This window comes from Physeter macrocephalus, unplaced genomic scaffold (genome assembly GCF_002837175.3).
Source record: "Physeter macrocephalus isolate SW-GA unplaced genomic scaffold, ASM283717v5 random_69, whole genome shotgun sequence".
Lineage (NCBI taxonomy): Eukaryota > Metazoa > Chordata > Mammalia > Artiodactyla > Physeteridae > Physeter > Physeter macrocephalus.
The window spans coordinates 19,977-47,382 of NW_021145355.1; the positions used below are offsets into that span (position 1 = coordinate 19,977).

The window sequence follows — 27,406 nt, forward strand, 5'->3', positions numbered from 1 at the left end:
GAGGGAGAGGGAGAGGGAGAGAGAGAGAGAGAGAGAGAGAGAGAGAGAGAGAGAGAGAGAGGTGTCAGGTCCGTGGTGGAGTCGACCAGGGCAGGGGCGGCGAGACCCATCAGAACAGGCCAATCCGTGGGGTCCGTGGACATCCTTCCTCACTCTGGGACCTTTCCTCCCGTCAAGGTCCCCCAGCAGCCCCTCATCCTTCTCCTGAAGTCATTGCTCACTGGGGGGCTGTCTGGACCTCCTCTTCCTCCCCGTTCCAGGGGCCCTTGCCCCAGAGGCCACCAGCTGAAGAGCTGACTGGACACTGGGGAGCTGTGCAGGGCCAGGCGAAGGGTAAACCAATGACCGGAGTTTATCAGGCAGCTGCTGCTTGTGTGTAAAGCGTCTGTACAGTTACAGAGAGGCGCCCCTCCTGGCAGGTGGACCCAGCCTCACGCCAGGGACACAGCCTGGTGGGCAGAGCGCAGGCTGCATTTTTCCCCCTGCCCCCGTGGCCCCCTTAGGCAGGAGCCTCGTACAGGCTGCAGGGGGAGGGGCCCAGAAGGCTGGTACCTGGGGCCGGGGAATGGGCTTCTGAGGCTTCTTGGAGCCAAGCTTCTTCATGGCGTTATAGTATTTCTTCTGTTCCTCCGTCATGAAGAGGTCTTTCCCTCCAAAGTATAGTGGGATGGGGCCCGTAAGGTTGCGGTGGGGCGTGTCCCCTTCTCGCTTTCCAGCACCTCCTCCTTCTCACCTTCTCAGGCACCACCCTTAAAGCCACCCGCACCCCAGCAGGGGGGCCGGTGGGACCTGCCTGGAGTGGCCAGAGACGGGGGTCGAGGGAGGCAGGGGAAGGGGGACTCGGGTCCAGAGAAGGGAGGGGGAGGGGGCTGGGTGACCGACAGAGGCAAGGGGCTAGCGCTGCCTCACTGCCCGCCTTGGGCCACCTTCCATCAATGTCTCGTTGGGTCCTCAGAATGAGCCGGCGCGGCAGGCGGCACGAACCTCATTCTGTACATAAGGAAACCAGTGTTCGAGGTGGCCACGTGGCACTTGCCCAAGGTCGCCTGGTGGGATGTGGACCCGGCCTTGCTGGATTATGCCGCCAGCCAGCGAGAGCACAGCAGGTGCAGAGGCAGCATGCGTGAACATATGAAGGAAAGAGTGGACGAAGGGAGGGAGGGCGGAGACTGGGGAGGGGAGGGCCCGGGGGAGGTCGGGCTGGATACTTATCTTCTTCTTCTGCTGGTTGAAGTTGTCGATGATGACGCCAATGAAGAGGTTGAGGGTGAAGAAGGAGCCGAAGATGATGAAGATGACGAAATAGAGGTACATGTAGATGTTCACCTCGTACTGGGGCTGCTCCTCCTTCTGCAGGGGCCGCAGGATGGGACGGGGTGGGCTGGGGGCACATGCTGCCTGCTCCCTGCTCCCCACCTCACTGGGGGCCCATCCACCCCCAGGCTGTGGGGTCTCGGGGGCTCCTGAGGAGGCGGCACGGGGTGGGGATGGATCTGAGTCCTCTCCCCTGGCTCACACACCAGCCACATCTCGGGGACCCCCACTCACCTCCCGGGAGTCCACAGCTGCATACATGATGTCCATCCAGCCCTTGAAGGTGGCCTGGGAGAGTGTGGTTGGGTGTGAGGGGAGGGGGCTGCCCCCTGCTTCCATCATCCTTGAGTTTCCCTCCCTGCCCCCGCCTGGTCCTCCCCAGAGGCTGCCTGCCCTGAGCTCCCCTGGGGAGGCGTCAAATAGAGACCGGACGGGTACAGACACGACCTCTGGGTCCCACAGCCCTGGAAGCAGGGTGGGCGGCCCCCTAACAAGGAGCGGCGGGGCGCTCAGGTACAATGAGGATGCGGGGGCACCTCCGTCCCAGCCTCGGGCAGGGGCAGCGGGTCACGCTCACCACCTGCAGGAGGGAGAGGTAGCCCAGGCCCACGTTGTCGTAGTTGACCTTGACGTTGAGCCAGCGGACCTGGCCCGTGTGCATCAGGCTCTCGCACTCGGACCTGTTGTTGACCTCAGAGATGTCGAACCTCTCAGAGGTGGTGGTGTTCATGCAGTAGTAGAACTTGCCGGCAAACAGGTTGACGCCCATGATGCTGAAGATGAGCCAGAAGATGAGGCAGACGAGCAGCACATTCATGATGGAGGGGATGGCTCCCAGGAGGGCATTCACCACCACCTGGGGGCCAAGGAGGGGGTCACTTCCAGATCCTCTCCCAGGCAGGTGGGGACACCCAGTCTCCTCCGGGAGAGGGTTCCCACCCACAGTAACCAGGGGACCAGGCAGGGTTGGGCCCTGTTGCTCAGGGAAGGCTTCCTGGAGGAGGGCCCATCTGAGCCAGGCCTGGGGGAGAAGTCTGTTGGGCTTTACTTGGGGCTGGGGGGATGGTAAGCAAGGAGTAGAGGGTAGTGGGTTGCCGGCCTGGTGGCTGAAGAGGGCTCTCCGCTTGGCTGGAGCCATCAGCCCAGAGTGGAGGCTGGGCTTCTCTGGAAGTAGCCCGGCCACGGGTCACTGGGCAGGAGACAAACACTCTTTCCTTGGCCCCCATAGGAAACTCAGTCCCCGTGACCTGTTCCCCTGCTCATCTGCTCACAGGATTAGAGACACAGACCCAGAAAAGAAGCCAACAGAGTCTTTGAAGCAGCAGGACCCTTGGGACTAGGCTCCTGTGCCCTGCCAGCGGTGGCCACCCAGGCCAACCTCATTATTTCAGGCTGAACTGAATCTGAGAATTATCTGTTTTCAAGGAGAAGCCGTTCCATGACCTCCAGACAAAGTGGGTGGCACAAGCCCGGTGATGCCCAGGGGAGCTCTACTCCTGGCTGGGGCACCAACCAGCTGCCAGGTCCCTTTCCCCTGGTGGGGAGGGGTCCCGGCTCCGGCGGGGGGAGGGCCCAGTGCTGGCTGGCCTCTTGCATGACCAGGAGGGAGCCCCCAGGCTGAGTGCACCGCAGACCTGCAACCAGCTGCTTCACGGAAGTTCGTGCCTCCAGCGTGGGTCTTGCTCCTAACAGACACGCCCCCACCCCGCCCCCTCGCCTGGGGAAGTCCCACTGGTCTTGCCCAAACCCTGTATTTACCTGTCACTTCCGCCCTCAAGGGCCTGAGGGAAGGGCGGGCAGCCTTGGAGTCCTGGGGGGCCCCGGTCTGAGGCTGGGGAGGGACACCTATAAACCCACAGACCTGCTCTCCTTCCTCTCCTCCTGCCTCGGTGCCCTCAGGCCCCTCCTGGGAGCTGCTGCAGCCTCTGCCGCCCCCAGTGGTGGAAGAGATGAGCGAAGGAGGGGGCTGAGGGCGGCAACGGGCACTTGGGCTGGTGTGGGAGGAAGCCTGGGGACCTCCACACCTGGACCCCTGGTGGTGGCCGGAGTACAGACACCCCCGGCCCCCTTCCAAGCTGTGGCCGCTCCCCCAGTCCTTAGCCCTACTCGGAGGCCGCCTCGGCACCCACCCTCATGCCCTCGAATCTAGACAGTGCCCTCAGGGGACGCAGAGCCCTGAGCGTCCGCAGGGATTTGATGGGTCCCAGCTCCGAGTAGCCCAGCCAGTTGGCCACCAGGCTGATGATGGAGACCTGTAATGGGAGGGGAGGGTGGTGAGGGAGAGCAGGGCCTCAGCCACAAGGACCGCCCGCCTGGGATCTGGCGGTGGGGCGGGGGGTGGGGCAGACTCACATCCACGATGAGGAAGTCGAGCCAGCACCAGGCGTTGGTAAAGTACACCTTGAAGCCATAGGCCACCCACTTGAGCAGCATCTCCATGATGAAGATGTAGGTGAAGAGCTTGTCGGCGTATTCCAGGATGGTCCGGATGACTCGCCGCTGCTCGATGTGGATGTCCTCGAAGGCCTGGGGGCAGCAGCAGGGCGGGGTGGTCAGGGCCCGGAGGAGGCCGGGGCAGCAGCCACGTCCCTTACCTGCCTGAAGCTGCCGGTTCCCAGGGGTCTGGCGGCGGGGCCGGGCGGGGGCAGACTTCCCGTGCCCATAATGCGGGTGAGCCAGTGAGTTCCCGGTGGGGAGAAGCCCCTCAGCTCCCCTTCCCCAGACCTAATAATAGTAACCCCCACTGGTCTGTCAGGGGGGCTCACCTTGACACACCCTGCCCTCCCAACCCCCGATTCCCAAGGCCTTCCCCACCTGATCCCCAGTTGGGACCTGTCAGCTAAGGATGCACACGGATTCAGAGCCCATCTGTCTCTCTAAGAAAATTAACACAGTCTACAACACGTCCTGGAAGCACTGGTGAGTTCTTTAGGATTCTCTGGGTTCGGGGCTGCCCGGGCCTGGCCCCTGCCTTTGCCCAGTGCCCGGTCCCCAGGGCAGCGCCTACCAAGGCTCCACTGCTCAGTAGGATCATGAAGACAATGAAGGTCTCAAACCAGTCGTGCTCAACGATCGTGAAGCAGGCCCTGCGGAGGGTCCACCACATCTTCCCTCGGCCCCGGGAGACATCCAGGTAGAGGCAGGGAAAGCGCTGCACACAGGCTGGGGAGGGAGGGCGGCAGGGGCACCGGTCACGGGCCTGGGGGCCACCTTAGGAGGCACAGTCCCGCCACCTTCCCAGGATCCGCCAACCCCCCCCCCCCGCCACCCCGCACACAACCGCATGCAGAGACATTCCAGAGCACAGGGGTGCAGGCAGCCAGCACAGGTTCTATAGCCGTCAGGCTGTCCCCATCCTCCCCCACCTCGCCCAGGCAGCCTTCACTGCCACAGCCCAGGCCCTCCGGGCAAAAATGTTCCTGAAGGGCAAGGCAGGCCCCCCTCTGGCAGACGAGGAGGAGGAGGAGGAGGAGGAGGAGGAGGAGGAGGAGGAGGAGGACAGTCTTAGAGCAGCCACTGCTGAGCGCCTGCTTCGTGCAGTGCGGGCCACCCTCAGGGCTCTGTGGGGATTCTGCACAGCAGCCCTCGGTCTGATGCTCCTGTCACCTACCGCCGACCCTGCAGGGATCAGAGGCTCAGGGGCTGGGAGGCATCCCCAGCTCTGACACTCCTGCCCGGCATTCTCTTCTCCTGGGGTGCCGTAGGGCAGGGCAGGAGAGCATCAGAGGAAGAAGGTCCTGCCTGCTTTTGGTGATGCGTGTGTCCCCGAGATGTGCCCAAGGGGGCAATGGGCTGGGGCTGGGGCCGTTGCCGGCCTCGGGCCCCTTACGGGGTCTGCTGGGCTGGCGGAGGCACCCAGGAGAGGTGGGGTCACACACGGGGGCCGGCCCTCACCCTCGGTGAAGCACTCCTCAGGCTGCTCCCCCTCAGGGCTCTCCTCGGCCTGTTCCTCGGGGTCCTCCTCGGGGGGCTTGTAGTCGGCAGTGCTGCAGACGGAGGAGTTCCCGTCGAGGGGCTGCAGCGGCTTCTGCAGAGGCCACAGGGTCACGTGACCCCGGGCCCTCCCACAAGGTGGGGCGGGGGAGGTCAAGATGGGAGACCAGAAGGGAGAAGGGAAAGAGAGGGTGGAGCAGACTCGTTCATTCATTCATTCATTCAGCCCTGCATCACGCAGCCACCACTGGGGCCTATGCAGAAGAACCACAGGCCTTGGTCCTGCCCTTGGAGTGAGACAGGGATGAGGCCTGGGGAAGGAAGGGGATCAGGATGGAGCAAAGTCCGAGCCTTCCTATCCTCAGGGTCTGTTTGGCTGAGAAATCCAAAAAGGATGGAAATTTTTCTGCAGCCAAAGCTCCAGCCTGGGGCCAAGCGAACCTAACGGGAGTGGGTCGGGTGGGACGGCTGGTGCTCCAGCCTGGCCAGGCCTCTCCCACCTCCTCCCGGTGCTGCATCTAGGCCGGCCTCCTGCCCCCAGCCTCCACTCCTCAAGGGGCCCCCTTCATGGCCGGGGGTGAGGCCCCTAAAGAGGAAGATGGAGAGGGTAGCCTGGAGGGGCAGGGGGCGGCTGTCAGAACAGTGGCCAGAAAACCAGGGAGGGCCTTGTGCCCAGTCGACAGAAGGGGAAACCGAGGCACCGGGCGTTAGGTTGGGCACGGCACCCATGGAGCCACTTGCCCTGCCCATGCACCCCAACTCCCACAGCCCCCCGGGAGCCGTGCTTGTCTCCCCGTGAGAGTCCCCAGAGGCTTGGCCCCGGCTGCTGTCCGGCCTCCTCCCCCGGCACTCCTCATACTGAAGTTAGTGCCACATTTCCCTGGGTATTTATAGCTTGGCAGGCGCTTGGCTCCCTGGTAAGTCAGTGTGCCACGTATTTGGGGGGAACAAGGAGTCAAGAGCTTTCAGGGCAAAGTTTATTCAGGCTCTGGTGCCAGCGGGGCCCTCGCTGACAGGGTGGGGACGGGCAGGGGGCCCCGCCCTAGCCTATGTGCTAGTCCTTCCCCTGCTGGAGCTGGAGGGTGGGCAAGGGGGCTCAGCCTGAGCTCCTGGGGGCGACCGCCAGGGCCTCCCCCACCCTCGCAGGGGAGGGGAACCTCAACCCAGCAGCAGGCCCCCTGCATGGGGGAGAGCGGGGGTAGCGGCTCCAGCTCCCAGCTCTCTGTCCCCTTGAACCCAACCCTACTGGGCCCCTGACCCCTCTCCTCAGCCCAGACCTGGCACTTCGGCCCACACTCGGAGGTTGGGACCAGCCCTCCAGGTGGGGTCTAAACAGAAACAGATGATAATGGCAAGGACTTGGCAGGAGCTTCAAACCCAGAGGGGGTTTAAGAGAGGCCTCTTGGACTCCAGCCCTGGAGCTAGGGTGCCTCAGGTGAGAACATGCTGTCTCCGAGCGCCACCTGCTGGGGAGAGGGGACCCAGGTGGAGTTGTGGGGCAGGGGTGAAGGGAGAGGCCTAGGGTATCAGGACAGGCAGGGCATGCCACAATGATTGTATTAATAGTAATAACAGTCACCGTTCACAGAGAGCTGACTGGGCTCTGCACACAGCATCTCATCTAATGCTCACAGTAATACCACAAGGTAGGCACCATTACCCCATTTTATAGGTGGAGAAACTGAGGCTTGGAGAGGATTTGTGCCATGTTCAAGGTCACACAAAAATGTAGAGTCATGTCTGTCTGACTCCCGACCCCTCGATCCAGGCTCCGCGACAGGCTCACCTTGCCATCCTCAGGCTCCGAGAAGGTGTCCGTTTCCTCCTCTGTGGGCATCTCCAGGTCAGACTCCTCGGAGGCGATGGGCACGTGGATGGTCAGGTAGGGGTTGTTGATGAAGTTGAGGTGGTCCAGCTCAATGCTGGGGGGAGGGCCGTCAGCCAGGCCCATGTGGTTCAGGATATGATTGTCCTTCTTGAGGTCCTTGTTTTCATCCTCCTCGGGCGGTAGCCCCTTCTTCTCGTCTTCGGAGACGCTTTCCCCGGCCTCGCCGGCCTCCCCAGCCTCCCCAATCCCCCCGAGGCTGAGCATGATAACCTTGGGGCTCAGGATCTTGCCGTGCAGCAGCCCCACGAGGAAGGCTTTGGCGAAGCCGACGCCCCACTTGATGCGCGCGACGGCGATCTGCAGGTTGTTCATCTCGCCATCCTCGTCCGAGGCCGCCAGGCTGTCGGCGCTGAAGGAGCTGAGCAGCAGGGCCAAGAAGAGGTTCAGGACCTGGGAAGCAGGGGGTGGGGGGAGCCTGAGCTCAGCCTCTGGGCCCCTGAGGGTGCCACCTTCAGCCAGCACGAGGGGCCTCGGGTCTCCAGATCAGACCCACCTCACGGTGGGCTGCTAAGAGGACGTCACCTAACGGAACCCTCACAGCTGCTTGTGAAGGTGAGGAGTGCTACTGTCACGCCCACTTTACAGACAGGGAAACTGAGTCTTACGCACATGATAGGACTCTGCTGACCAAGGCAGAGGCAGGGTTCGGGGAGGCCCACTGGGTGACAGGGACTCTTTCTATGACTCTGTCCTCCACCTCCACTGCCAGGGGATGTGGAACAAAAAACAGGACTCATGTCTCCAAGCTTCCAGGACTTATTGGGAGCCTGAATCTTTTGAGCCTTCTTCTCTTGTCCGGTAAATGGGACTTTTAATAGACCCTGTGCTCCCGATACCCAGATGCACGTCCCCTGTTGCTGTAGAAGGGGCATCTCACCTACCACTGTTCACTCCCTTTTCTTCCTTTGGGGTTCCCTGCTCCACCTGGTTCTCTTCTCTTAGCCCCACTGAAAGAGACTTAAGAGGCTACTGGTCTACCCCCGTCAACTTTATTTTCCAGTGGACAGACATTTACTGAGCCCCTCCCACAGTGTGTAGAAGCAAGTGGCCTCAGTTTGCCCTCAGCCTGGAGACAGACATTTGATCAGACAAATACAATGCAGTGGGTAGGCACAAAGCAGAGACTGGGGTGCACGGGTTTTGAAACCACGCTGCTTGGCTCTGAACCCCAGTTTACTAGCCGTGTGTCCTGAGGCAAGTCCTATCACTGCTCTGTGCCTCAGTTTCCTCATCTGTACAATGGCGATAATTCCAATACCTACCTCCTCACGTTGTTGTGAGGATTAAAAGGTCAATACAAGTAGAGCACACAGTAGGCACTCAAAACTTGTTGGCTGTTATGTGTGCGATAATAGAAGACTCTACAAGGTACAGGGAGGAGTGTGATTAACTCTGAGGCCAGCTCAGCATTTTATGACTGAGGAAACTGAGTCCCAGAGAGGTGGAGTGACTTGCCCGAGGACAAACAGCACAGTCAGAACTAGAACCCAGGTTTCCAATCATTGTACGACTTCAGAGGACATCATTTATTTAGACTACAATGTGAATGGCTACCCCAGAGGCTACACAATGCAGTGGCCCTGACTTCCACCAGCTTACTCCCACCCCAGGGCAGTGAGGAGGAAGGTACAGCCTGGCCGGGGTGGGGGTCCCGTCTCCTGTCAGCCAGAGGCAGGTATTACTCTGGGGGTCTCAGGGTGGGGCTGTATGAGTGGACATGAGGAAGCAGGGCCAACTGTACTACACCATTTTCTACAGGACTTGAGTATCCTCCGATTTTGGAATATGCAGGGTGTCCTGGAACCGATCCCCTGAGATACCAAGGGAGGACCGTAATGTGAATCTCCCACCCTTGGCCATCTTCTCCATGCATCTCACTGTCTGGCCTTCACCAGTGTCCTCCAAAGTCTTTTTGTCATTGTCTTAACTATCATGTTGACATAATATCTTTAAAATATATATATATAGGGACTTCCCTGGTGGCGCAGTGGTTAAGAATCTGCCTGTCAATGCAGGGGACACGGTTTTGAGCCCTGGCCTAGGAAGATCCCATCCCACATGCCGCAGAGCAACTACGCCCGTGCGCCACAACTACTGAGCCTGCGCTCTAGGGCCCGCGCTCCACAACTACGGAAGCCAGTGCGCCTAGAGTCCGCGCTCCACAACAAGAGAAGCCACCGCGATGAGAAGCCCGCGCACCGCAATGAAGAGTAGCTCCCGCTTGCTGCAACCAGAGAAAGCCTGCACACAGCAACCAAGACCCAACGCAGCCAAAAATAAAAAATAAATAAAGATTTTTTTAAAATGTGATCTTAAAATTATATATACATATATATATATATATATGTATATATATATACACAGTATATTGTGTATCTTCTCTCTGCGAGAATGTGCTGGGGGCATTCGTCCCCACTGCCATGCCTTCTAGCTACTTCTCTGCCTTTGCCCCCCACCAAAATTTACTGGTTTTTCTTTCCCTCTCTGGCGGGAGGTGTCCAGTTGCCAGAAACACATCTGAGATGGGAATTAGCTGCTCTCTGGGTCAGCAGGGTTTGCACACGGCTCCTGCCTGGGACAGAAATAGCTGCCTCAGGCAAGGCATGGGGGGTGGGTTGGAGGGAAGGGCGCTGACAGCAAGTCCCCCTGGGGGGCTCTGAGGGGCGGGTTCCCTATGCCCTGGTCATTTCCTCTTCTTCAGAGTAGCCCCGAGGAAGTGCCTGAGTGCCATGCACGCAGGGGACCTGGGTCCCCACACACCCTGGAGGGGTGCCCCCGTGCCCTCTGGCAGACACTTGCTTCCATGAGGCCTGGGAGGGTGGTGGGCAGGGACGGTGCCCAAGGAGCTGGCAGTGCCGCCCCCCTTGGTCACTCGGCTTCCTTTGAGCAAAGTGGGAGAGCCACAGAGCGGGGCCGGAGAAGGGCATCAGGGCGGGTAGGTGTGTGTGTTCGTGTGTGTGTGCACGCGTGTGCATGTGCGTGTGATGGGAGGGTGCGGGTGGCACACACACAGAGGAAGTGCAGTGCAGTGGTTCCAGACTCTGGGGCAAGACTGCTTGGGTTCAAATCCTGCACAGGTCACTAATCAACCTCCCTGAGGCTTTGCTCGATAAAACAGCACGGCCCTCATAGGGGGTGGTGAGCATTGAGAGATCAATACCAGGAAAGCGCTCAGAATGCTGAATAAACACGAGTGAGGTCAGCTGTCATCGCTGGTACTGCTGATGCTAACCTCACCATTGGTACCACTGCTGCCGGTATTGACGCTATTGCTGTTGGAGTTACACACACCCAGGTTCTAGTCCAGGCTCCGTTTCAACCAGCCGTGTGGTTCTGGGCTGTGCCTCCTGGAAGCACGGAGCCAACATTACCTGCCACACAGGGTCGTCAAGCGCATTAGGGATAATACACGTAAAGCCCCTGGCACAGGAACCGGCATGTGGCAGAGCCCAACACCAGGAGTGTGATGCTGGTTGGTGATGGGTACTGAATCCGCCACTGCTCCCCCGACGCCTGTAACGTTTGGACTGCCCGGGCCTCTTGGGCCAAGTGCTTTGCTAAGCACTTGGACATGTGTCATGTAATCCTTACGACCACCCAGTGGAGTAGGTCACCACTCCCATCATCCCCATTTTCCAGATGAGAAAAACTGAGGCCAGAGAGAAATAACTTGCTCAAGGTTTCCCAGTCATCAAGCGGCAAAGTAGAGGCCTGAAACGTTTTTGAGTTTACATACACACAGACAGAAAGCCCCCGCAGACCCTTTTAGTCACCTCCAGGCCCTTAAACTTGCCCTCACAAACTTCTACTCAGAGCCTGCTCCCACACACCCATCCCGAATCCTGCCCCAAAGTTCCGCTGGGACATCTGCCCTCACTCTCCATTTTCCCTCACGCTCCCCACTCCCTAAGACCCCCCTCCCAGGAGCAACCAGCCTGGGTTCTGCTGTCTGGCTGTCCCTGGGGGCTTGGGACCCCCTCCCACGGTCCCCTCCTCAGTCAAGGTGACATCCCCCGCCTCCAGTCCGCCCCTGCCCCCAGCCGGAGCTCAGCCATATCTGAGGAGCGCCGACCCAGCAGCTCAAGGATTCCAAGGGCCTTTGCGGAACATGGGGACGTGCGTCTTCCCACCCCGTTGCCCGGGGCAGCGTTGGCCACCACAGGGGGCAGCTGGGCACAGCTCTCCTGGCAGGAGCGACCCCACCCCGAGAAGGGGAGGAGCAGAGTCGGCAGGGTGAGGAGAGATGCCTCCACCGGCCCCGGCCACAGAAATTCTGCTCAGCCGGACCATGGCCTCACACCCCGTTTCTCATGGGCCCCTGCACCTCCTTCCCTGCGCCAGCCCCGCATACAAAAAGTGGCAGGCTGGATGCAGCCCATGCCATCTCCAGGTCCTCCCAACGCCCCTGGCCTAATCCCTGGGAACAGAGGGTGAGAGGGTAGGAGGACAAAAGGGCCAGGAGTTCCTGGTACCAACCCCACACTGTGCCTTCTTCGGTCACAGTCAATCCTCGCGGCCACCCCGAGGGGCCTACCATTTTTCTTCCATGCCAAGTTAGAGAACTCAGCCAGCCAGAGAGCAGTGACTCGTTCAAGGTCACATAGACAGCGGAGGAGCCGGGACCGCAACATGGGTCAGTCTGACTCCAGTTATCATGTTACTCTACCCAAAACACTAGGTCTCAACAGTACTACTTGCGGTGTGGTCCCCGTACCAGCGGCAGTGACATCACCCAGAGCTCATTAGAAATGCCGGTTCCTGGGCCACGGCTCAGAGCTGCTGCGTCTGACGCCGGGGCATGGGGCCAGGAATCTAGGTTTTGAGAAACTCCCAGATGATTCTTAAGCAGGTTAAAATTTGAGAGCCACTGAGTTAAAGCATACAAAACTGCCATCTGGGGCTGGGGTTAGGTAGAAAACAAGCATCGGCGGTTTCACACAGCGTAACCTCATGGGAAAAGGGCCCTTCAACGACGGCCTGATTTAAAGGAAATAAAGGCATGGACACATGTCGGACACTTGGATGTCCTGGGCGAGGGCGGGGGAGCCACCCGGCCGACCTCACTCACCACCAGGTTGCCGATGACCATGACCATGAGGAAGACGGTGAGGCACATGGCCTGGCCGGCCACCTCCATGCAGTCCCACATGGTCTCGATCCACTCCCCGCACAGGATGCGGAAGATGATGAGGAAGGAGTGGAAGAAGTCGTGCATGTGCCAGCGGGGCAGGGCGCAGTCCGCGGCGATCTTGCACACGCACTCCTTGTAGCTCTTGCCGAAGAGCTGCATGCCCACCACGGCGAAGATGAACACGATGATGGCCAGCACCAGCGTCAGGTTGCCCAGCGCCCCCACCGAGTTGCCGATGATCTTGATGAGCATGTTCAACGTCGGCCACGACTTGGCCAGCTTGAAGACCCGCAGCTGCCGGGCAGGGGGAGGGCAGGGGCCGGTGAGGCCCGGGGACCCCTGGCCCAGCCCCAGGAGAGCCCCATCCTTATAGGAGAAAGAGTAGTTCCCTGACCAGGGATTGAACCCAGGCCCTCTGCAGCGAAGAGTGTAGAGTCCTAACCGCTGGACCACCAGGGAATTCCCAGAAAGAACTCTTCTGAACAGCTCAACTCCCACCCACTGAGGGATGCAAGGCCTCAGTTTACCTCTCTGTTAAATGGGAATGCTCACATCCTACCACCTAATCCTCTTCGAGTGATCAAAAGAAAGTCCTGGGCTTCCCTGGTGGCGCAGCGGTTGAGAGTCCGCCTGCCGATGCAGGGGACGCGGGTTCGTGCCCCGGTCCGGGAGGATCCCACATGCCGCGGAGCGGCTGGGCCCGTGAGCCGTGGCCGCCGAGCCTGCGCGTCCGGAGCCTGTGCTCCGCAGCGGGAGAGGCCACGACACTGAGAGGCCCGCGTACCGCAAAAAAAAAAAAAAAAAAAGAGTCCTTATCTCTTACATATACAGGCTAAAGTATTTGCAAGTGAAATGAAATCTCAGGATTTGCTTTAAGATACTCCCCACAGAAAAACTGGGGGGACAGATAAAACAAGAACTATAGAATGTTGACAGCTGTTGGAGCTGGGTGAAAGGTACACAGAGGTGTATCTTACCTTCTCTGTACTTTTGTGGATGCATGAGAGGTCCCTACGGGGTAGTGGAAGGGATGCTAATTCGGAGTCCCAATTCCACTACTGATGAGCTTCCTGAGCCTCAGCTTTCAGCTCTGCGATATGGGTGAAGTCCCCACCCCACTGCCACCCAAGGTCACTTAGGAGTCAAGCCTAAATGTCAGCTCCTGGGCTGTCATTTTGGTCCCCCAGCAGCTCTGTGTGATAAGGGGGAGGGCACCTTTCTCCTTTTTTCCAGTAAGAAAGGTTCTAAGAGGCAGAGTGGTGACCAAAGGGCGGAGGGGGCCTCACTTCCAGCCCTCTGGCTTCTTGGCGGTTTCTGCCCCCTTCCTCCGGGCATCCTCACCACACCCTTCCCCAGCCCGGGTGCCAGGGCCCCACGCACCAGACGGAAGGAGCGGAGCACCGACAGCCCTTGCACGTTGGCCAGGCCCAGTTCCACCAGGCTGAGGGTGACGATGATACTGTCGAAGATGTTCCAGCCCTGCCGGAAGTACTCATAGGGGTCCAGGGCGATGAGCTTCAGCACCATCTCTGCTGTGAAGATGCCCGTGAAGACCTGCAGGGTGGGGTGCAGCCCCCGTCACAGAGCCTCAGGGGCACGGGACCTCGGGAGACTCCCACCCCACTCCCGCCTCCAGGGCTCGAGGGGAGGGTGACAGAGCCCTGGGGGCGCAGGCAGCGGTACCCACGGCCCACAGGTGTGTGTGAGTGAGCGAGGAGCGGAACGAGCATGCCACAGGGCAGAGCGGGAACCACTCAGAGATCGGGGCCCGTCCACTCCTGGCCTTGTGACTGCCGGCCTGTCAGGTGACTTCCTGGGGCCTCAGCCCGATCAGAATAATATTCAACACGCATAGAGCATGCTGTGGTTCACACCATGGCCTTATCGGTATCCCAGCCTCTGTGCAGTTGGGAGGGATGGTCACGCTCATCCCAGAACTGAGAAACTGAGGCTCGGAGAGGTCAGCAGCAAGCTGTCGGTCACGCTGCCCATACAGAAGCATGTCTCAATCCAGGTCTTGGGGTGCTTAGTTCAGTCTCCTGTCCCTACACCCTACAGCCTCTCTAGCCTGGTTGGCTGGGGTCCCAGGACCCAGAAAATCTTGGTGGCTTCGGAAGTCTGAGGCAGGGCCCAAAAGAGGATGAAGCGGAGGATCAGTGAGAAGCCAGAGCTGAGCCCCCGGAGCCCTGGACTCGTCTGAGAGCTGCAGAACTTCTAAAAGCTCCCTGGGCACGGCCCCCCTCCTGCCGGGCACCAGCTGCCCTGGGTCCGCAGCCTGCCCGGGCACATGCTGAGCCCCGCCCAGGAGCTGTCCCTGGCCGTAGCAGGTGCCCAGACAGCAGCAGAGTGTGGGCAGGGGGTGGGCAGGCGGCGGGCCGGGCCCATCGCACGCACCCCAGCAGCTGCACCGTGGGTCCAGAGCACACCCTTGCTCCTCCAGCCCGGCCTGGCCATGGCCGCCTCGGGCATCCCCGTGGGGTGGACGTGCCTGCCTCAGCGGGCTGGGGAGTCCAGGGTCTGATTCCTGTGCCGCCCACCCAGTCCTCGTCCTGCCCCAGGCCCCAGATCTGACTCTTCCTGGGCTCCCCGCGCCCTCAGGGGAGGGGGAGCATCTTGCTCATTCGCCATCCTGGAAAGATTGCAAAGGCGATTGGGAAGGGTGGGGCTGGGCTGGAGAAGGAGGCAGCTTTTTCCCTTTGTCAGGCTCCACAGGGGCTGGCAACGAGGTGATAATGCTCCTAATGGGCAGGGATAAGCAGGCAGATCAGTGTGTGTCAACAACAGCAGAGTAGAAAGGGCTGGAGAGGGGAGCTGGCCTGGCCATGCCGGAGAAATGGCAGCGGGCAGGGGGCTCAGGGCTGGGGGGCTATGCCCTGGGGCCTCCAGGGTGAGCTGGGGCCTCTTGAGCCTGGGTGCCCATGGCTCTACGCCCCCACTTGCAGGTCCCTTGGTCCCTCTTAGGCCCACGACGACCTCTGAAAGTGGAGAGACTTGCCATCCAACCCCCCATACCTCTATGCTCTCACTCCCCCATCTTTGCCTCCAGGGCATGGCCTGGACCCCCAAAGCTCCTGAAATCCTGATCATAAGAGGTCAAGCACCTCATCCCCATTCTATCTGCCCCTAAGTACCCTGAAACCCAAATTCCACATCCCATGGATCACCCCACGTACATCCCTGGTACATCGACTCGTGCCCCCATATACCCGTATGCTGGGAAAATAACCCCAGCCTGTCCCCTTATGCCCCCTAATCGTGCCCCCTATTTTCACACAACCCGTCGGGCCCTGTGGCCCCTCTCCTGTCCTGCACAGGAAGGACGGCCTCTCCCTCGTCTGCTGCCTACCAGGTTGCCCACGTTGAGCACTCTGTCAAATTGCTCCGTCATGGGGTAGTGCTCCATGGCCATGAAGAGGGTGTTGAGCACAATGCAGATGGTGATGCCCAGGTCCACGAAGGGGTCCATGACGATCAAGTGGATGATATTCTTGAACTTCAACCACGGGGTGCAGCAGTTCCATATGAGCACTTTCTGGGAACACTTGTACCACCATGGTGGGCACTTCTGGTGGGCCTCTTCCAGCTCTGGGAGTAGGATGGAAACAGATACCTGATGAGGATCCCCCCTCACGTGCTCCTTCCTCCACCTAGATCTTTGGTTCCACCCTCCAAGCCCCGCCCCCTAGAGCGTCACACCTCAAGCCCCGCCCCCCGAGGGAGGCCTATTCCAAGCCCCGCCTCTCATTGGGTCACCCTCAAGATCCATCCCTCTAGACACCGCCCACATGGCCCCACCCCTCAGTGCCCCGCCCCCCAACGCGCTGTCCCTTAGCTGAGCCTCAAAAAGCCGCACCCTCAGCAGCCTTACCCCAAACTCCTCTCCCAGTGGTCTACTTCAGCTCCGCCTTCCTGGAGCTCCCCACCCCCCAACGCGATGGGTGACTCCCATCCTCTGCCTCTGGCCCAGGGCTGCGATCTCGGCTGGGGAGGGGCCCGAGGGCCCCCAGGGAGAGGCGGAAGGCCACTGCAGGGGGCTGGGTCCCAGTTCCACCTGCTGCTGGCCAGCACCACTCAGGAGCAAACCATGGTTCCCCCCGAGGGCTCTCCCTCCTACTGTCAGCATGCTGGCCCCTCCAGACTGTTCCCAGCCAGTCCTTCCTTTCCCACCATGGTAGCTTTCTGGAAACATCCCCTGTTCTTGCCACTCCAGCTCTAAACCCCTGGGGCTCCGTAAGGCCCATGGGTGACGCTGCTTCTCCTCCTGGTCTTCCAGGCCTCTGCTGCCCATGGGGTTCTCAGCCTGGGCGTGCTCTCATTTAATTACCACCGGAAATGGGTGAGGTAAGTATATTAGTGCCCCCACGTCATAGATGAGGAAAGAGGACTGGAGCCGGGGGCAGCCCCATAGACACCTGGGTTTGAGTGCATGCTTGGGACACCCAGAGGCTGGGGGCAGCTGAGCCGCACCCCCATCCAGGAATTAGTAAACCAGACCTCTCAAAGGCTGCAGATTCTGCTCTGGCAGCAGCAGCCCTACCCCCAACCCGGGTGCTACTGCAGGTGCCCCAAACCGTGTCTGAGGCCCCAAACTTCCCACCACAGTCCCAGCAAGGACAGCGTTGAGTGACCTCCTCGGCCAGCCCTGCCCAGCGTTCCCTGGGGCATTCTCTGGCAGGGCACACAGACACCTGGATGCCCGGCACACAAGGTCAGCTGGGATGGGGCCCTCTAGAGGTTTGCAAAGTCCTCCAAGTCCTTCCTGGCACAAGGCGAGACACCTGGGGAGGGGACCCGATCCCTTCTATGTCAGATTTCCTTGCATCTTCCCTCCCCGGCTTCCCCCTTTCCTCCTCCTCCCTCCCTCTCAGCCATCCACACACCCAAGTCTCTTCCCATTCATTAATCTTTCAGCCCACCCATCCATCCATCCATCCACCCATATGTCTGTATGTCTATCCACCCTCTCCTCGTTACCTTATCCTAGTCTCCCACTGAGGCCTGGGGGGCAGCACAGGGATTTGGGGGAGTCTGTGACTCTATCTGGGCAGAGTGACCTTTGATGTTTAACTTTTACCGAGAAGATATTTGAGGAACAGGTTCTCCAGTTTCCGGAACATTGGGCCTTCCTGGTAAGTATTATTATCCTATCCTTCCCCATTGCCTTGGCAGCCCCCAAGGCCTCCCGGAAGCCCCCAGTTCCCGCCACAGCCTGGCCTTGCAGCCAGAAGTGGGCCAGGGTGAGCCAGGACTATATTTATCACGGCCATTTCTTCGATGCCAATATTAAGTTACTGTCCTGAAGCTGGGCCCAGCCAGGCCCTCCTGGCCCCCACCCCGGGAGCCCAAGTGGCCTGACGGGCAGGACAGGCAGAGTAGGGTGGGTATGCGGATACCAGGCACTCACCTTCCAAAGCATCTGAGATGCCGCTGTCTGCGCTGCAGCTGGGTCTTGGGGGCCCCTTCTCCCCCGCGTCTAGGCTGCCGTTGCAGTCTTTGCCATGGGCTGGGTCCTCGTCTGCCTCCCTACCTTCCAGAGCCTGAGCAGCCTTGGCCTGTGGACCAGCAGGGGTGATGGACATAAAGTCCATCGCTGAGCCATGGGGATGGACTAATGGACTCTCAGAGCTTCTTCCTGAGTCTTTCAGGCTGGGGGCCCCTCTTTTTGGCCTGCACCCCCAGCTTACTGCGGGCAGGGGTGGCAACCTCGGTGGTGGTGGGGTGACAGGGTAGGGACCAAAGTGACTGAGGACACACATCCTGAAGACCCTTCACTCTCTGAAGCCTTGATTGACCCTGCACTTCCTGAGATGATGGGTAAATGTACAGCTGCTCCCTGGGGCCTCATCAGGACCCACCTCTCCCTCAGCCTGGACCCGTATGCTGCCCATAAAGAATCAGAAAACCATAGGAATTTGAGCTGGAAGGCTACGTCAGGTTTAACTACTCCAGATTGCTTGTTATATATGGGGAAACTGAGGCACGGGGCTGAGAAATACCCTTTCTACTGCTTGGATGCCTCCCACCCCACCAAAGCTCCAGCCTGGGCCTCTGCTTCCCGTCCTCTGCCTCGCAGGCCCCACCCCATGCCTCCCCCGACCCCCCTCAGCCTGCCCAGGAGCACCCAGACTGAGGGGCAGGGAGATCCCTGGATCCTCGGCCTCCTCTCCCTGAGCCCAGACCTTCCCCAGCTCTTCCTGCTGCTTTTTGAATTTCTCCAGCATCTGCTGAAACTCCTCTTCTTTCTCCTGATTCTCGGCCAAGGTGGCCTCGTTCTGCTCAGCGTATGCCATGGCCACCACCGCCAGGATCAGGTTGATGAGGTAGAAGGAGCCCAGGAAAATGATGACCACGAAGAAGATCATGTAGGTCTTGCCGGCTGCTCGAAGGGTCTGGGAGTGGGGGAGGGAGAGAAAGCGTCACATGGCACCCGCCTGCTTTCACCCACACCCGTCTCCATACATCCATTGCCCAGATAGGTAAATAGAGAGGGTCCTTCACGGAGCCAGGCAGTTTGAGGGCTTTTGAGGAAAGGTATGGCCACCCTTGGCAGGCTAAGCCACATTCTGGGGTGCTTCAAAATATATACTCAGGACCCAGCCCTTCCTGGTCTCCTGGCTCAGAAAGCCCTGAGGACCTCAGCCAGACATCTTGAGATCAGAGAACCAGGATAAAAATGGGTGAACATGGGCTTTGGGATCAGCTTGGATCCTAGCTTTCCCGTGGTGTCTGGCATCTAGTAAGAGCTCAGCAAATAGTAGCTATTATTATTATTATTATTACTAAATATTATTATTAACATCATCATGTTAGAAACATCACCAAGAACCAGAAGGCACTGTTGCTCCAGACCCAACCTGCCCACCTGCAAACAGTGGAAGGTAAATAATCGTGTATGGGCAGAGTTGGAGTCTAAGCTGCCCTACTGGTTACTGTGAGGCCTGGGAGTCTGTGCCCGGCTCAGATCCCAGCTCTTAAGGCAAATGAGGAAAAGGAAGAAAGGGCTGGGGCTCAGATCTGGACAGGTACCTAGCATCAGAGGGCTCTGAGAACCCATATGTAGGGGCACTTAGGGGGTACCATGGAGGGGACAGCCTTGTTAGGGGCCCCACCACGCTCGGAGGAGGCTGTGGAGATGGAGAGGTAGCCGTGGGGCTGAGGGGCAGGGCGGGGGGCTGCGGTACCAGCTGGAAGAGGTTCTCCCAATAATCCTGTGTCATGAGGCGGAAGAGAGCCAGGAAGGCCCAGCTGAAGGTGTCATAGCTGGTGTAGCCATAGTTGGGGTTCCGCCCGGCCTTGATGCACTCGTAACCCTCAGGGCAGCGCCTGGGGATAGGATGGGGGCTGGTTTTAGGGAGAAAGGAGAGCTCCAGCCGGGAGATGGATGGGGGGATCCCAAGAGAAAAATATCCTTCCGTCTTGTCCGCATCCCGAAAAATGGAAAGTGTTCCCCCCATGCCAAAGAATTTTCTTTACGTTTCCATCCACCCCAGGTCCTCATCCCTAATCATCCCCCATCTTCTGACAACCCTGGGACACCTGCCCTCCACCGCCACCCCTCCCTGCCAGTGTCACTCACCCAGCGTCGCTGCTGTTCCCACAGAGCAGGGCGTCATTGGAGCCTTCCAGGAAATAGAAGTTCCCTTTGGGAGTCAGAGGCCACAAAGGAAACACGTCACCACACGGACACTGTGGGCACAGTACCCACTGTGCACCTGTGGACACATCTGTGTGGACCACACGCACCAAATGGATGCTCTCTGGGTGCCCCTTCCCTCTCCTTTAAGGGCAGCTCCAAGTTCCAAGGTCTCTGACTAGATACATTTTGCTGTCAGCTCAGTGCCTAGTGTGGGGTGCAGCAGGGGCACAGAGGGATACGGGGTGGGGGACATGCATGGGTGTGGATGGGGCTACCACGTGCCTGTGCAGGACCCTCAACTGAAGGGGGGATGCGGCTAGAATCCAGGATGCCAGGTTGAAGAAGGGGTACCATTTTCTCAGCTGCCAGAAGGCACAGTGTGAAGTAACAATGGCTTTATGAGAATGTTGTCTTGTGCGTGTGAGCCTATGAAGTCTGGGTACGTGAATAGGATGCGGGGTCCTGGTGGTGGCCCTGCCAGGGTGTGAGCATGTGGTGTGATGGAGCACAAGGAGTACGTAGGTTAGGGACTATGGACTGCTGCCTTTTATAGCAAAAGCTTTAGGATTCTCAAAGCAATTTGGCATTTGCTGTCACACAAACCCTTTGAGAAAGGTATCGCTGTCTCCATCTTATAGGTAAAGATTCTGAGGGAGGGGGAGATGAAGTGACTTGTCAGAGGTTACCCCAGCTGGTAAGTGATGGATTTCTACTCAGCTCTTCTCCATGCTCTTTGTCTCACAAGGGGCTACCATCGGGGCTGGGAAAGACCCCACTGGCCTCCCGACCCTCCGTTCTTACCTTCGTCATTGATGTAGGCATCCCAGTCAAAGGTAGAGTTGCTGGCCCAGCTCTCCTGGCTGTTCCAGGTGTCATTGCCGTACCAGGTGTCATTGCCGTACCACGTGGTGTTGGTGTCATTGAAGGGAGGGGGCCAGCGCACACACTTCTGCCGCAGGTTTCCCATGAAGAGCTGCAGCCCCACCAGGGCAAAGACACTCAGGCAGAAGACGGTGAGGATCATCACATCTGACAGCTTTTTCACCGACTGGATCAGGGCTCCTACAATGGTCTTCAGCCCTGATCACAGAGAGGGTGAGAGCTTGGGGCTGGGCGGGGCAGGGGGTAACTCACCGACTTAGCCCCTCCGAGCCTCTGCCTACTCCATCTCCTTCAAGCCTTGACTTACTTGGGGCACTGCTTGCCAGAAGCCTTCCCAAATTAGCCCCATCCTTCTCAGGTTACAACCTCCATCTGGAGCCTTGAAAGGCCCCCGAGTCTCAGCCACTGGAAGCAGAGACTATGAAGACTTCACAGTGTGTTGCCCGGCTCAGAGGGCAGCACCCAGCCACACAGTGGGGCTTAATAAATGTCGCTAAGTCAGCACTCCCAAAGTGCGTTCCTTAGAACGCTCATCTCGCAAGCCGTGCCCTCAACAAAAGGGGTTCAATCATGTTGGGGGAAGGCTGAGCTCTGTAGCACCCTCTTGGAGGGTCCTTGTGTAGATTAGCCTATCAAAGGCTCAGAAAAGTCCTACAGAAACGAAAACTTTAATGCCACGTTTCACCTTATTTGACACAGAACCCTTTCTCTCTTTTTTTCTTTAATAAATTTATTTATTTTTGGCTTCGTTGGGTCTTCGTTGCTGCGCGTGGGGGCTTGTGGGCTTCTCACTGTGGTGGCTTCTCTTGTTGCAGAGCACGGGCTCTAGGCGTGCGGGCTCAGTAGTTGTGGCTCACGGGCTTAGTTGCTCTGTGGCATGTGGGATCCTCCCGGACCGGGGCTCGAACCTGTGTCCCCTGCATTGGCAGGTGGATTCTCAACCACTGCGCCACCAGGGAAGCCCCCTTTCTCTTTCAGTGCCTGTTAACACCCAAGGAACAGCAGGGTTCACTCTGAGAAGCTCTAGGCTGACTTTGCAATATTGCATTCCACTCCTCTGGATGGGCAAAGGCATAGCCAAATCGTATGGAATTCCAGGCTCAGATTCCACCGTTTATAGAAGAACCATAACTTCTTCCTTGGGCCTAATCAGTGTGTCTCTTGCTTCAATATTAGTTTATTTCTTTTTCTTATCTTGGTATGAAAACAGATGCTCAGCAGCCTCCTTATAAAAACCCTCTGAGCTCTGAGGATGCTGGAAGCATGGCACCGAGGGAAGGTATTGTGGCCTTGACTCAGGGACCAACGTGCCATGTGGCCTTCAGTAAGCTCTTCCCTCCCGGGGTCCCTCCTTCCTCAACTGCAATTCACGAGGGCTTTGGACTAGAGGAGAACTAAGGTATTTTCTAGCACTAAGACTTCACAATTTCCCCTCCTCCCAGAGTCTGTTCTCCATGCCTTTTCGGATCATCTTTCTCTCCTTTAATGAACCTTCTCCAGTTTCTCCACTTGCTTTTTTGAGGGTTCGGATGATCCAGATTCTAGTTACTTCATGCTCCTTGATGCATTACTTTGGAACTGCCCTGGCCTGATTGCTCAGTGGGTATGTGGCGTGTTCATTATTGAGCCCACAGGGCTGGGACTTGCCATCACTGATTCTCTGTGTCTCTCTCAGGTGGAGGTCTCTGCTCCGCCCAGTCTGCTTATTTTATTGAACACACATACCCTGTGCCAGGCATTGTTCTAAGCACCTTATTGCTATCAAGGCTTTGAATTCTCATAACAACCGGATGAGTGGTACTGTTATTATCCACATTTCACGGATACGGAAATTGAGGCAGACAGGGAAGCCACTTACCCAAAGTGGCTTCAAACTTAGGAAGTGGTGGAGGTGGGAATTGAACCCAGGCAGTCTGGCTCCAGAATCTGTGCTCTAACCACCTTGCTATGCTGCCTCTCAAAACCCATCCTCCCACCTAGGGCCCCTTCTCCTCTCTGGCCACAGGGGCCCCTCTGTGTCCAGGCTTTGGTGTGGGTCCTACACCACCTGGGAGGGTTGTGACCCTGAGTCATAGAACTTGAGTGCCTGGTTCCAGGCCTGGGTGAGGGGGGAGGCCTGACGGCCTGGGCAGAGGGTCCCTGCTCCTCCCCAGTACCTGGGATGACTGTGATGGTTTTCAGGGCCCGCAGCACCCGGAAGGTTCTCAGGGCTGAGATGTTGCCCAAGTCCACAAACTCCGTCAGGTACCTGGGTGGGGAGGTTGGGGCGAGGGCTGTGTCAGAGCCGGGAGTGGGCGGTAGGGCAGAAGTCACAGGTTCTCCAGGCCCAGAATGAGGATTCCCAAGGAATCCTTGTAGTTGGGGTTACCGTGGAGATGCGGGGGAACATGTCAGGCACAGCAAGTTTCCTATCGGGGCCTGAGAGGTGGGGAAGACAGTGCAGGAGCTCTGCTGAGGAGTGGGGTTAGCAAGGGTAGCCCAGCTCCCCCGGGTGGGGGCCCGTGGGACTAGGGCTCAGGGCTGCTGTGTGTGGTCACATGTGCTATGTGTAGGGGTACCGGGACAGGCTCCCAGGCAGACCCCGGGAATGGCAGCTCCTAGAATTGTGCAGCCCGCTATCTGCAAGCTGGACCCACAGCCCTGCAGTCCACCCTCTGAGGGCTGGCCCACTCGGCTGCCCTCTCTGAGGCCTGGCCCCCTCCCCTCCCCCTCATGAGCCTCAGGATGCCCTCGGGGGCCCTGCTCACGCCATCATGATGACGCTGAAGTCCAGCCAGTTCCAGGGGTCCCGGAGGAATGTGAAGTCTTCGATGCAAAAGCCTCGAGCCAGGATCTTGATGAGGGACTCAAAGGTGTAGATCCCTGTGAAGGTGTACCTGGCAGGGAGAGGGCCGGCCAGGGCCAGCCATGTCACGCCTGGGCCGGGGTGTGGGTGGCAGTGATGGACCTCCTGGGAAGGAGGGCACAGAAATGACATATGCCACCCAGGGGCTGAGGACATTGGTGAGAGTGACAGTGTGTGCCATTCCAGGGACTTCAGGTGTTTGTTGATGGGGGTGGCAGTGACAGTGTTTGTCTCCCTGGAAGACAAGGGCAGTTTCACTCTGGGCCTCCTCAGAGTGCACACCTGGGACGGGCAGACACCGGGGACCGGGGGACCGGGGGACCGGGGGAGGGGGAGACTTACTCCACATGCTTGGACCAGGAAGGCGGGTCGCCCATGGTCATGAACACGCAGTTGGTCAAGATGGTGATCATGATGAACATGCTGAACAGCGTTGCGGGGAGAGTCAAGGAAGGTGAGGGAGCAGGTGGGGAAGGGAGGTGGAAAGAGGGCCTCCTGCCCATCCCCGACCCCTCCCTGCCTTTCCCCGCCCCTGAGCTCGCCCCACTCGGGCAGGATATGAGTGGATGAGCACCTTGATGGCGTAGCGTCTGAGGGTGCTAAAGGGGCTCAGCATGTAGAGAGCAGGTGTGGCAGAGAAGCGGAAGATGGCCTTGCCCTTGTTGAGCACGATGAAGGTCTGCGGCAGGGAGAGAGCTGTGAGGCCTGGGACAGGCAGACAGCTTGACAATGGACAGACAGGTGGAGGGAAGCCTCCCAGGCCCGGACCTTCTTGTCACTGTAGTAGGGATCCAGGTCCTCCAGGGGGATGCCAATGACCTCCGGTGGGGGGTCCCCATAGATACGGGGCAGGTTCTTGCCAGCCTCCAGGTCACTGCACGGCCTCTGTTCGGGCTCCTCAATCTCCATCTGCTTGTTCCGCTGCTGCCGGGCCTCCTCCTCCATCACCCGCCGTTCTATGGCTGCCTGGGACTCCCGGGTGAAGGGGCGCAGGCTCTCAGGGCCCAGAGGCACCACCGTGGGCAGAGATGAGTTGGCCATCCTCGCATCCTGGGCTCAGGGGCCAGCAGGGCGGCAGGCAGCCGGGACAGCTGCAGCGTGCAGCCCCCGGGCTGCTGGGCGGCCACCCCGCCCTGGGCCTGCTGTCCGCTACTCACCTCCTGCCTGACCAGGGGCCAGGGCGGGGAGGTCGGCGTGCAGGCCCTTTTGGGGCTGGGAGATGTGCCTGCAGGGCCCAGGTGCTGCTGCACAGGTGCTGGACACAAGAGCATCACCCCCAAGCCCCGCACCACACTCTCCCCAGCAAGGGCTTGGCTGCCCTCTGGACTGACAGCAAACCAACCAGATCCTCTTCTGCTTTCGAGACTTGGGGCCAATGCCCCAGTGCCTTCAACCGCCTCCTGGGCCCAAGTTCTGGGCACTGTGTGGCTTCAGCCTATGGGGACAGAGAAAACCACAGCTGGCTATGCCCATGTGACCCCTATCCAGCAGTGAGGCAGAAAGGAATCAGATGTGAAATGTGAGGGTGGATTGAGGATGGGCCGAGGTGAGGGGCCTGATAGGGTCAGCCTAAAGCAGGAATGGCAAACGGATTACATCTTGAGGGCTGACTTGGATCAGCTGCTATTGGCTGCTTGGAGATGTGGGCAAAGACTATCAAGATTGCAGCCTGAAAAAAAAAAAAAGATTGCAGCCAGACTCAGTGCAAAAAGACTGCTGTGATTGATTAGTAATGTCTGCCAGGGGCAGGAGAAAGAAGAATGTGGTACACCTGCCTGTACTCACCATATCTGGCCTGGAGGGAAGAGAAAAGGAAGATGTGGGAATGTGGAGCGCCCTGTCCTGAGCTTTGGGGAGGTGTGATGTTGGGCGGGGAGAGGGAAGAAGGAAGGTTCCCGGGCACTGCCAAGGATCCCACCAGCTCCCTCCCCCAGGACACATGGGACCTAACAGGGGCAGCTGGAGTGGGAAAATGCAGGGTGTGTGTGTGTGGGGGGCGCCATGTCAGGAGAGCCCAAAGATGCTAACGTGGAAGAGAAGGACACACAGGAAAGGTCCTGGAGACAAGGAGATGGACAGTTTCAATGGTGGGGGCAGGGCTAGAGCTCCCAGGGACTACTTTTGGCTGGTGGTCCCCGTATGAACTGGGCTGAGAGAGGGGTCCCCACCAGGAGCTGCAGAGGCCTGTGAGAGCTGCGCAGCCCTCCTGAGCCTGTTCCCTGTGGAAGCAAGGTGGTAGGTCACTTATTGCAAAGGCCCTGGGGAATGACCCACATCAGCAGGCAGGCACAGGGACACCACAGCAGGCTGGTCACACACAGCCATCACTAGGCCTGCATGGACAGATGCCCCGGAACCACCCCTCCACCAAAGGGCCTCAGACAGAGCCCCCAGAGACACCCAGGGCTACACCGGAGGGTAACCCTGTCACAGCGGGCCCAGAAGTCTGAGCAGTGTGCCTGCCCTGGCCGGTGCAGGCACTTCCTCAGACTTGGTCAACAGGTGGGGAGGGCGGCCCAGGGAGTGGCCGGAGCCATTGGGCAGAGCTGGCCACGCCCCCTGCCTGGCTGCCCAGCTGCTCCGTCCGTCACCCGGGGAGTCGTGTTTCCACGGCGATGACTCTGCTCATTCCTGCTGACTCCGTCCGTCCCTCAGCTGCTCATTGGCCCCATCGTGTGCGTGGGGGTGTGTGTGCACGAACACACACGCGTACACACGAGCGCAGACACACGAGCGCGCACGCCCAGCCTGAAGCCACCCCTCACGCTGACCTCACAGTTGCGCCTACCACGTGCCACATACCTTTGCTACTTCTTCCCCATCACTGGCCTCCCGTACACGCCCAAACAGAAGACACTGACGTGCCAGACGGCCCTGGCGGGGCCACGGCCACTCGGCACCCTCCCAGTTCACTTGCCCCGCTTGGCAACAATCCTCTGTCCTGATGCTGCCCCCTCTCTCCCTCGCAGGTGCCCGAGTGGAAGCACAGATAACCAGAGATGAGCAGTCTGGCTCGGGCCCCAGCACCCATGGAAACTGCGCTCACCAGAGGCACCAGAGGCCCCGATCAGTCAGACCCAGTGGTTTCTGTGCAGCTGACCCTCCCTCGAGCATCTCACGGCCACGGCCTCTCTTCTCAGGAGAAGAGCGTGGCCTCCCCCTCCGGCCACTCTCTCTACATCTGCTCTGTGAGCTCCTCCTTCCTGCCCCTGGAAGATGCTGCTTCTCCAGGGCCGGGTCTGCAGCGCTGTCTGCCTTCCACAGCAGGCGCCTCTCCCGTGCCCTTCTCCTCTGCCACGGGAATAACCGCCCCCCACCTCCTTCCGTGGCTTCTGTTCCCACTCCCTGACGGCTCCAGACCGGTCAAGTCACGGCCCCCCTTCACGTGCAGCCACAACACTGGCAGCCCTTAGGTCAATGGTGATTCGTGCCCTCCTTGTGCGATTATCTGTGGTCTGTCTCCCCCCACCAGACTCCTCACAGGCCTGGGCTTGGGGTCACCCCTGAACCAGTGCCTGGCACATTGGCATGGGACCGACAGATGGCACAGCCAGCCTGGCACCTCCTCCTGCTGGCCCCCAGCGGGCCTCCAATGGACTCCTCATCTCTCCCTTTGAAATCTGCACTTCATTGTAAATTCCTCTCCCCCTACCCTCTTCACCAGCCCTGAAGCCACTTCACATCTAGATGTCTTGTTATGAGAGTGGGTAAATGCCCTCCTTGGCTAGGCCAGTTGAGGCAATGGTTTTGGTTGCTGGTGGCTGAAAGCCTCCTGGT

The 27,406-nt window shown here is 59.2% G+C and overlaps 1 protein-coding gene across 1 annotated transcript in view; it reads right to left on the minus strand.

The window, feature by feature from the left end:
• SCN4A (sodium voltage-gated channel alpha subunit 4) overlaps positions 1 to 25,064 on the minus strand; it is a 29,772-nt gene extending 4,708 nt beyond the window's left edge. The window contains exons 1-22 of the mRNA XM_007125939.3: positions 24,398 to 25,064; positions 24,190 to 24,308; positions 23,972 to 24,061; positions 23,532 to 23,660; positions 22,941 to 23,032; positions 20,704 to 20,982; positions 19,843 to 19,906; positions 19,448 to 19,589; positions 18,446 to 18,655; positions 17,671 to 17,818; positions 15,613 to 15,851; positions 13,647 to 13,820; positions 12,204 to 12,560; positions 7,034 to 7,525; positions 5,209 to 5,341; positions 4,322 to 4,476; positions 3,667 to 3,840; positions 3,444 to 3,566; positions 1,892 to 2,170; positions 1,549 to 1,602; positions 1,213 to 1,350; positions 553 to 657 (exon numbers count right to left, since the gene is read on the minus strand). Coding sequence (XP_007126001.2) covers positions 553 to 657; positions 1,213 to 1,350; positions 1,549 to 1,602; positions 1,892 to 2,170; positions 3,444 to 3,566; positions 3,667 to 3,840; positions 4,322 to 4,476; positions 5,209 to 5,341; positions 7,034 to 7,525; positions 12,204 to 12,560; positions 13,647 to 13,820; positions 15,613 to 15,851; positions 17,671 to 17,818; positions 18,446 to 18,655; positions 19,448 to 19,589; positions 19,843 to 19,906; positions 20,704 to 20,982; positions 22,941 to 23,032; positions 23,532 to 23,660; positions 23,972 to 24,061; positions 24,190 to 24,308; positions 24,398 to 24,670 — 3,969 coding nt within the window. The 5' untranslated portion in view covers positions 24,671 to 25,064. The remainder of the gene's footprint in view (positions 1 to 552; positions 658 to 1,212; positions 1,351 to 1,548; positions 1,603 to 1,891; positions 2,171 to 3,443; positions 3,567 to 3,666; positions 3,841 to 4,321; positions 4,477 to 5,208; positions 5,342 to 7,033; positions 7,526 to 12,203; positions 12,561 to 13,646; positions 13,821 to 15,612; positions 15,852 to 17,670; positions 17,819 to 18,445; positions 18,656 to 19,447; positions 19,590 to 19,842; positions 19,907 to 20,703; positions 20,983 to 22,940; positions 23,033 to 23,531; positions 23,661 to 23,971; positions 24,062 to 24,189; positions 24,309 to 24,397) is intronic.
• Between the last annotated feature and the right edge of the window lie 2,342 nt (positions 25,065 to 27,406).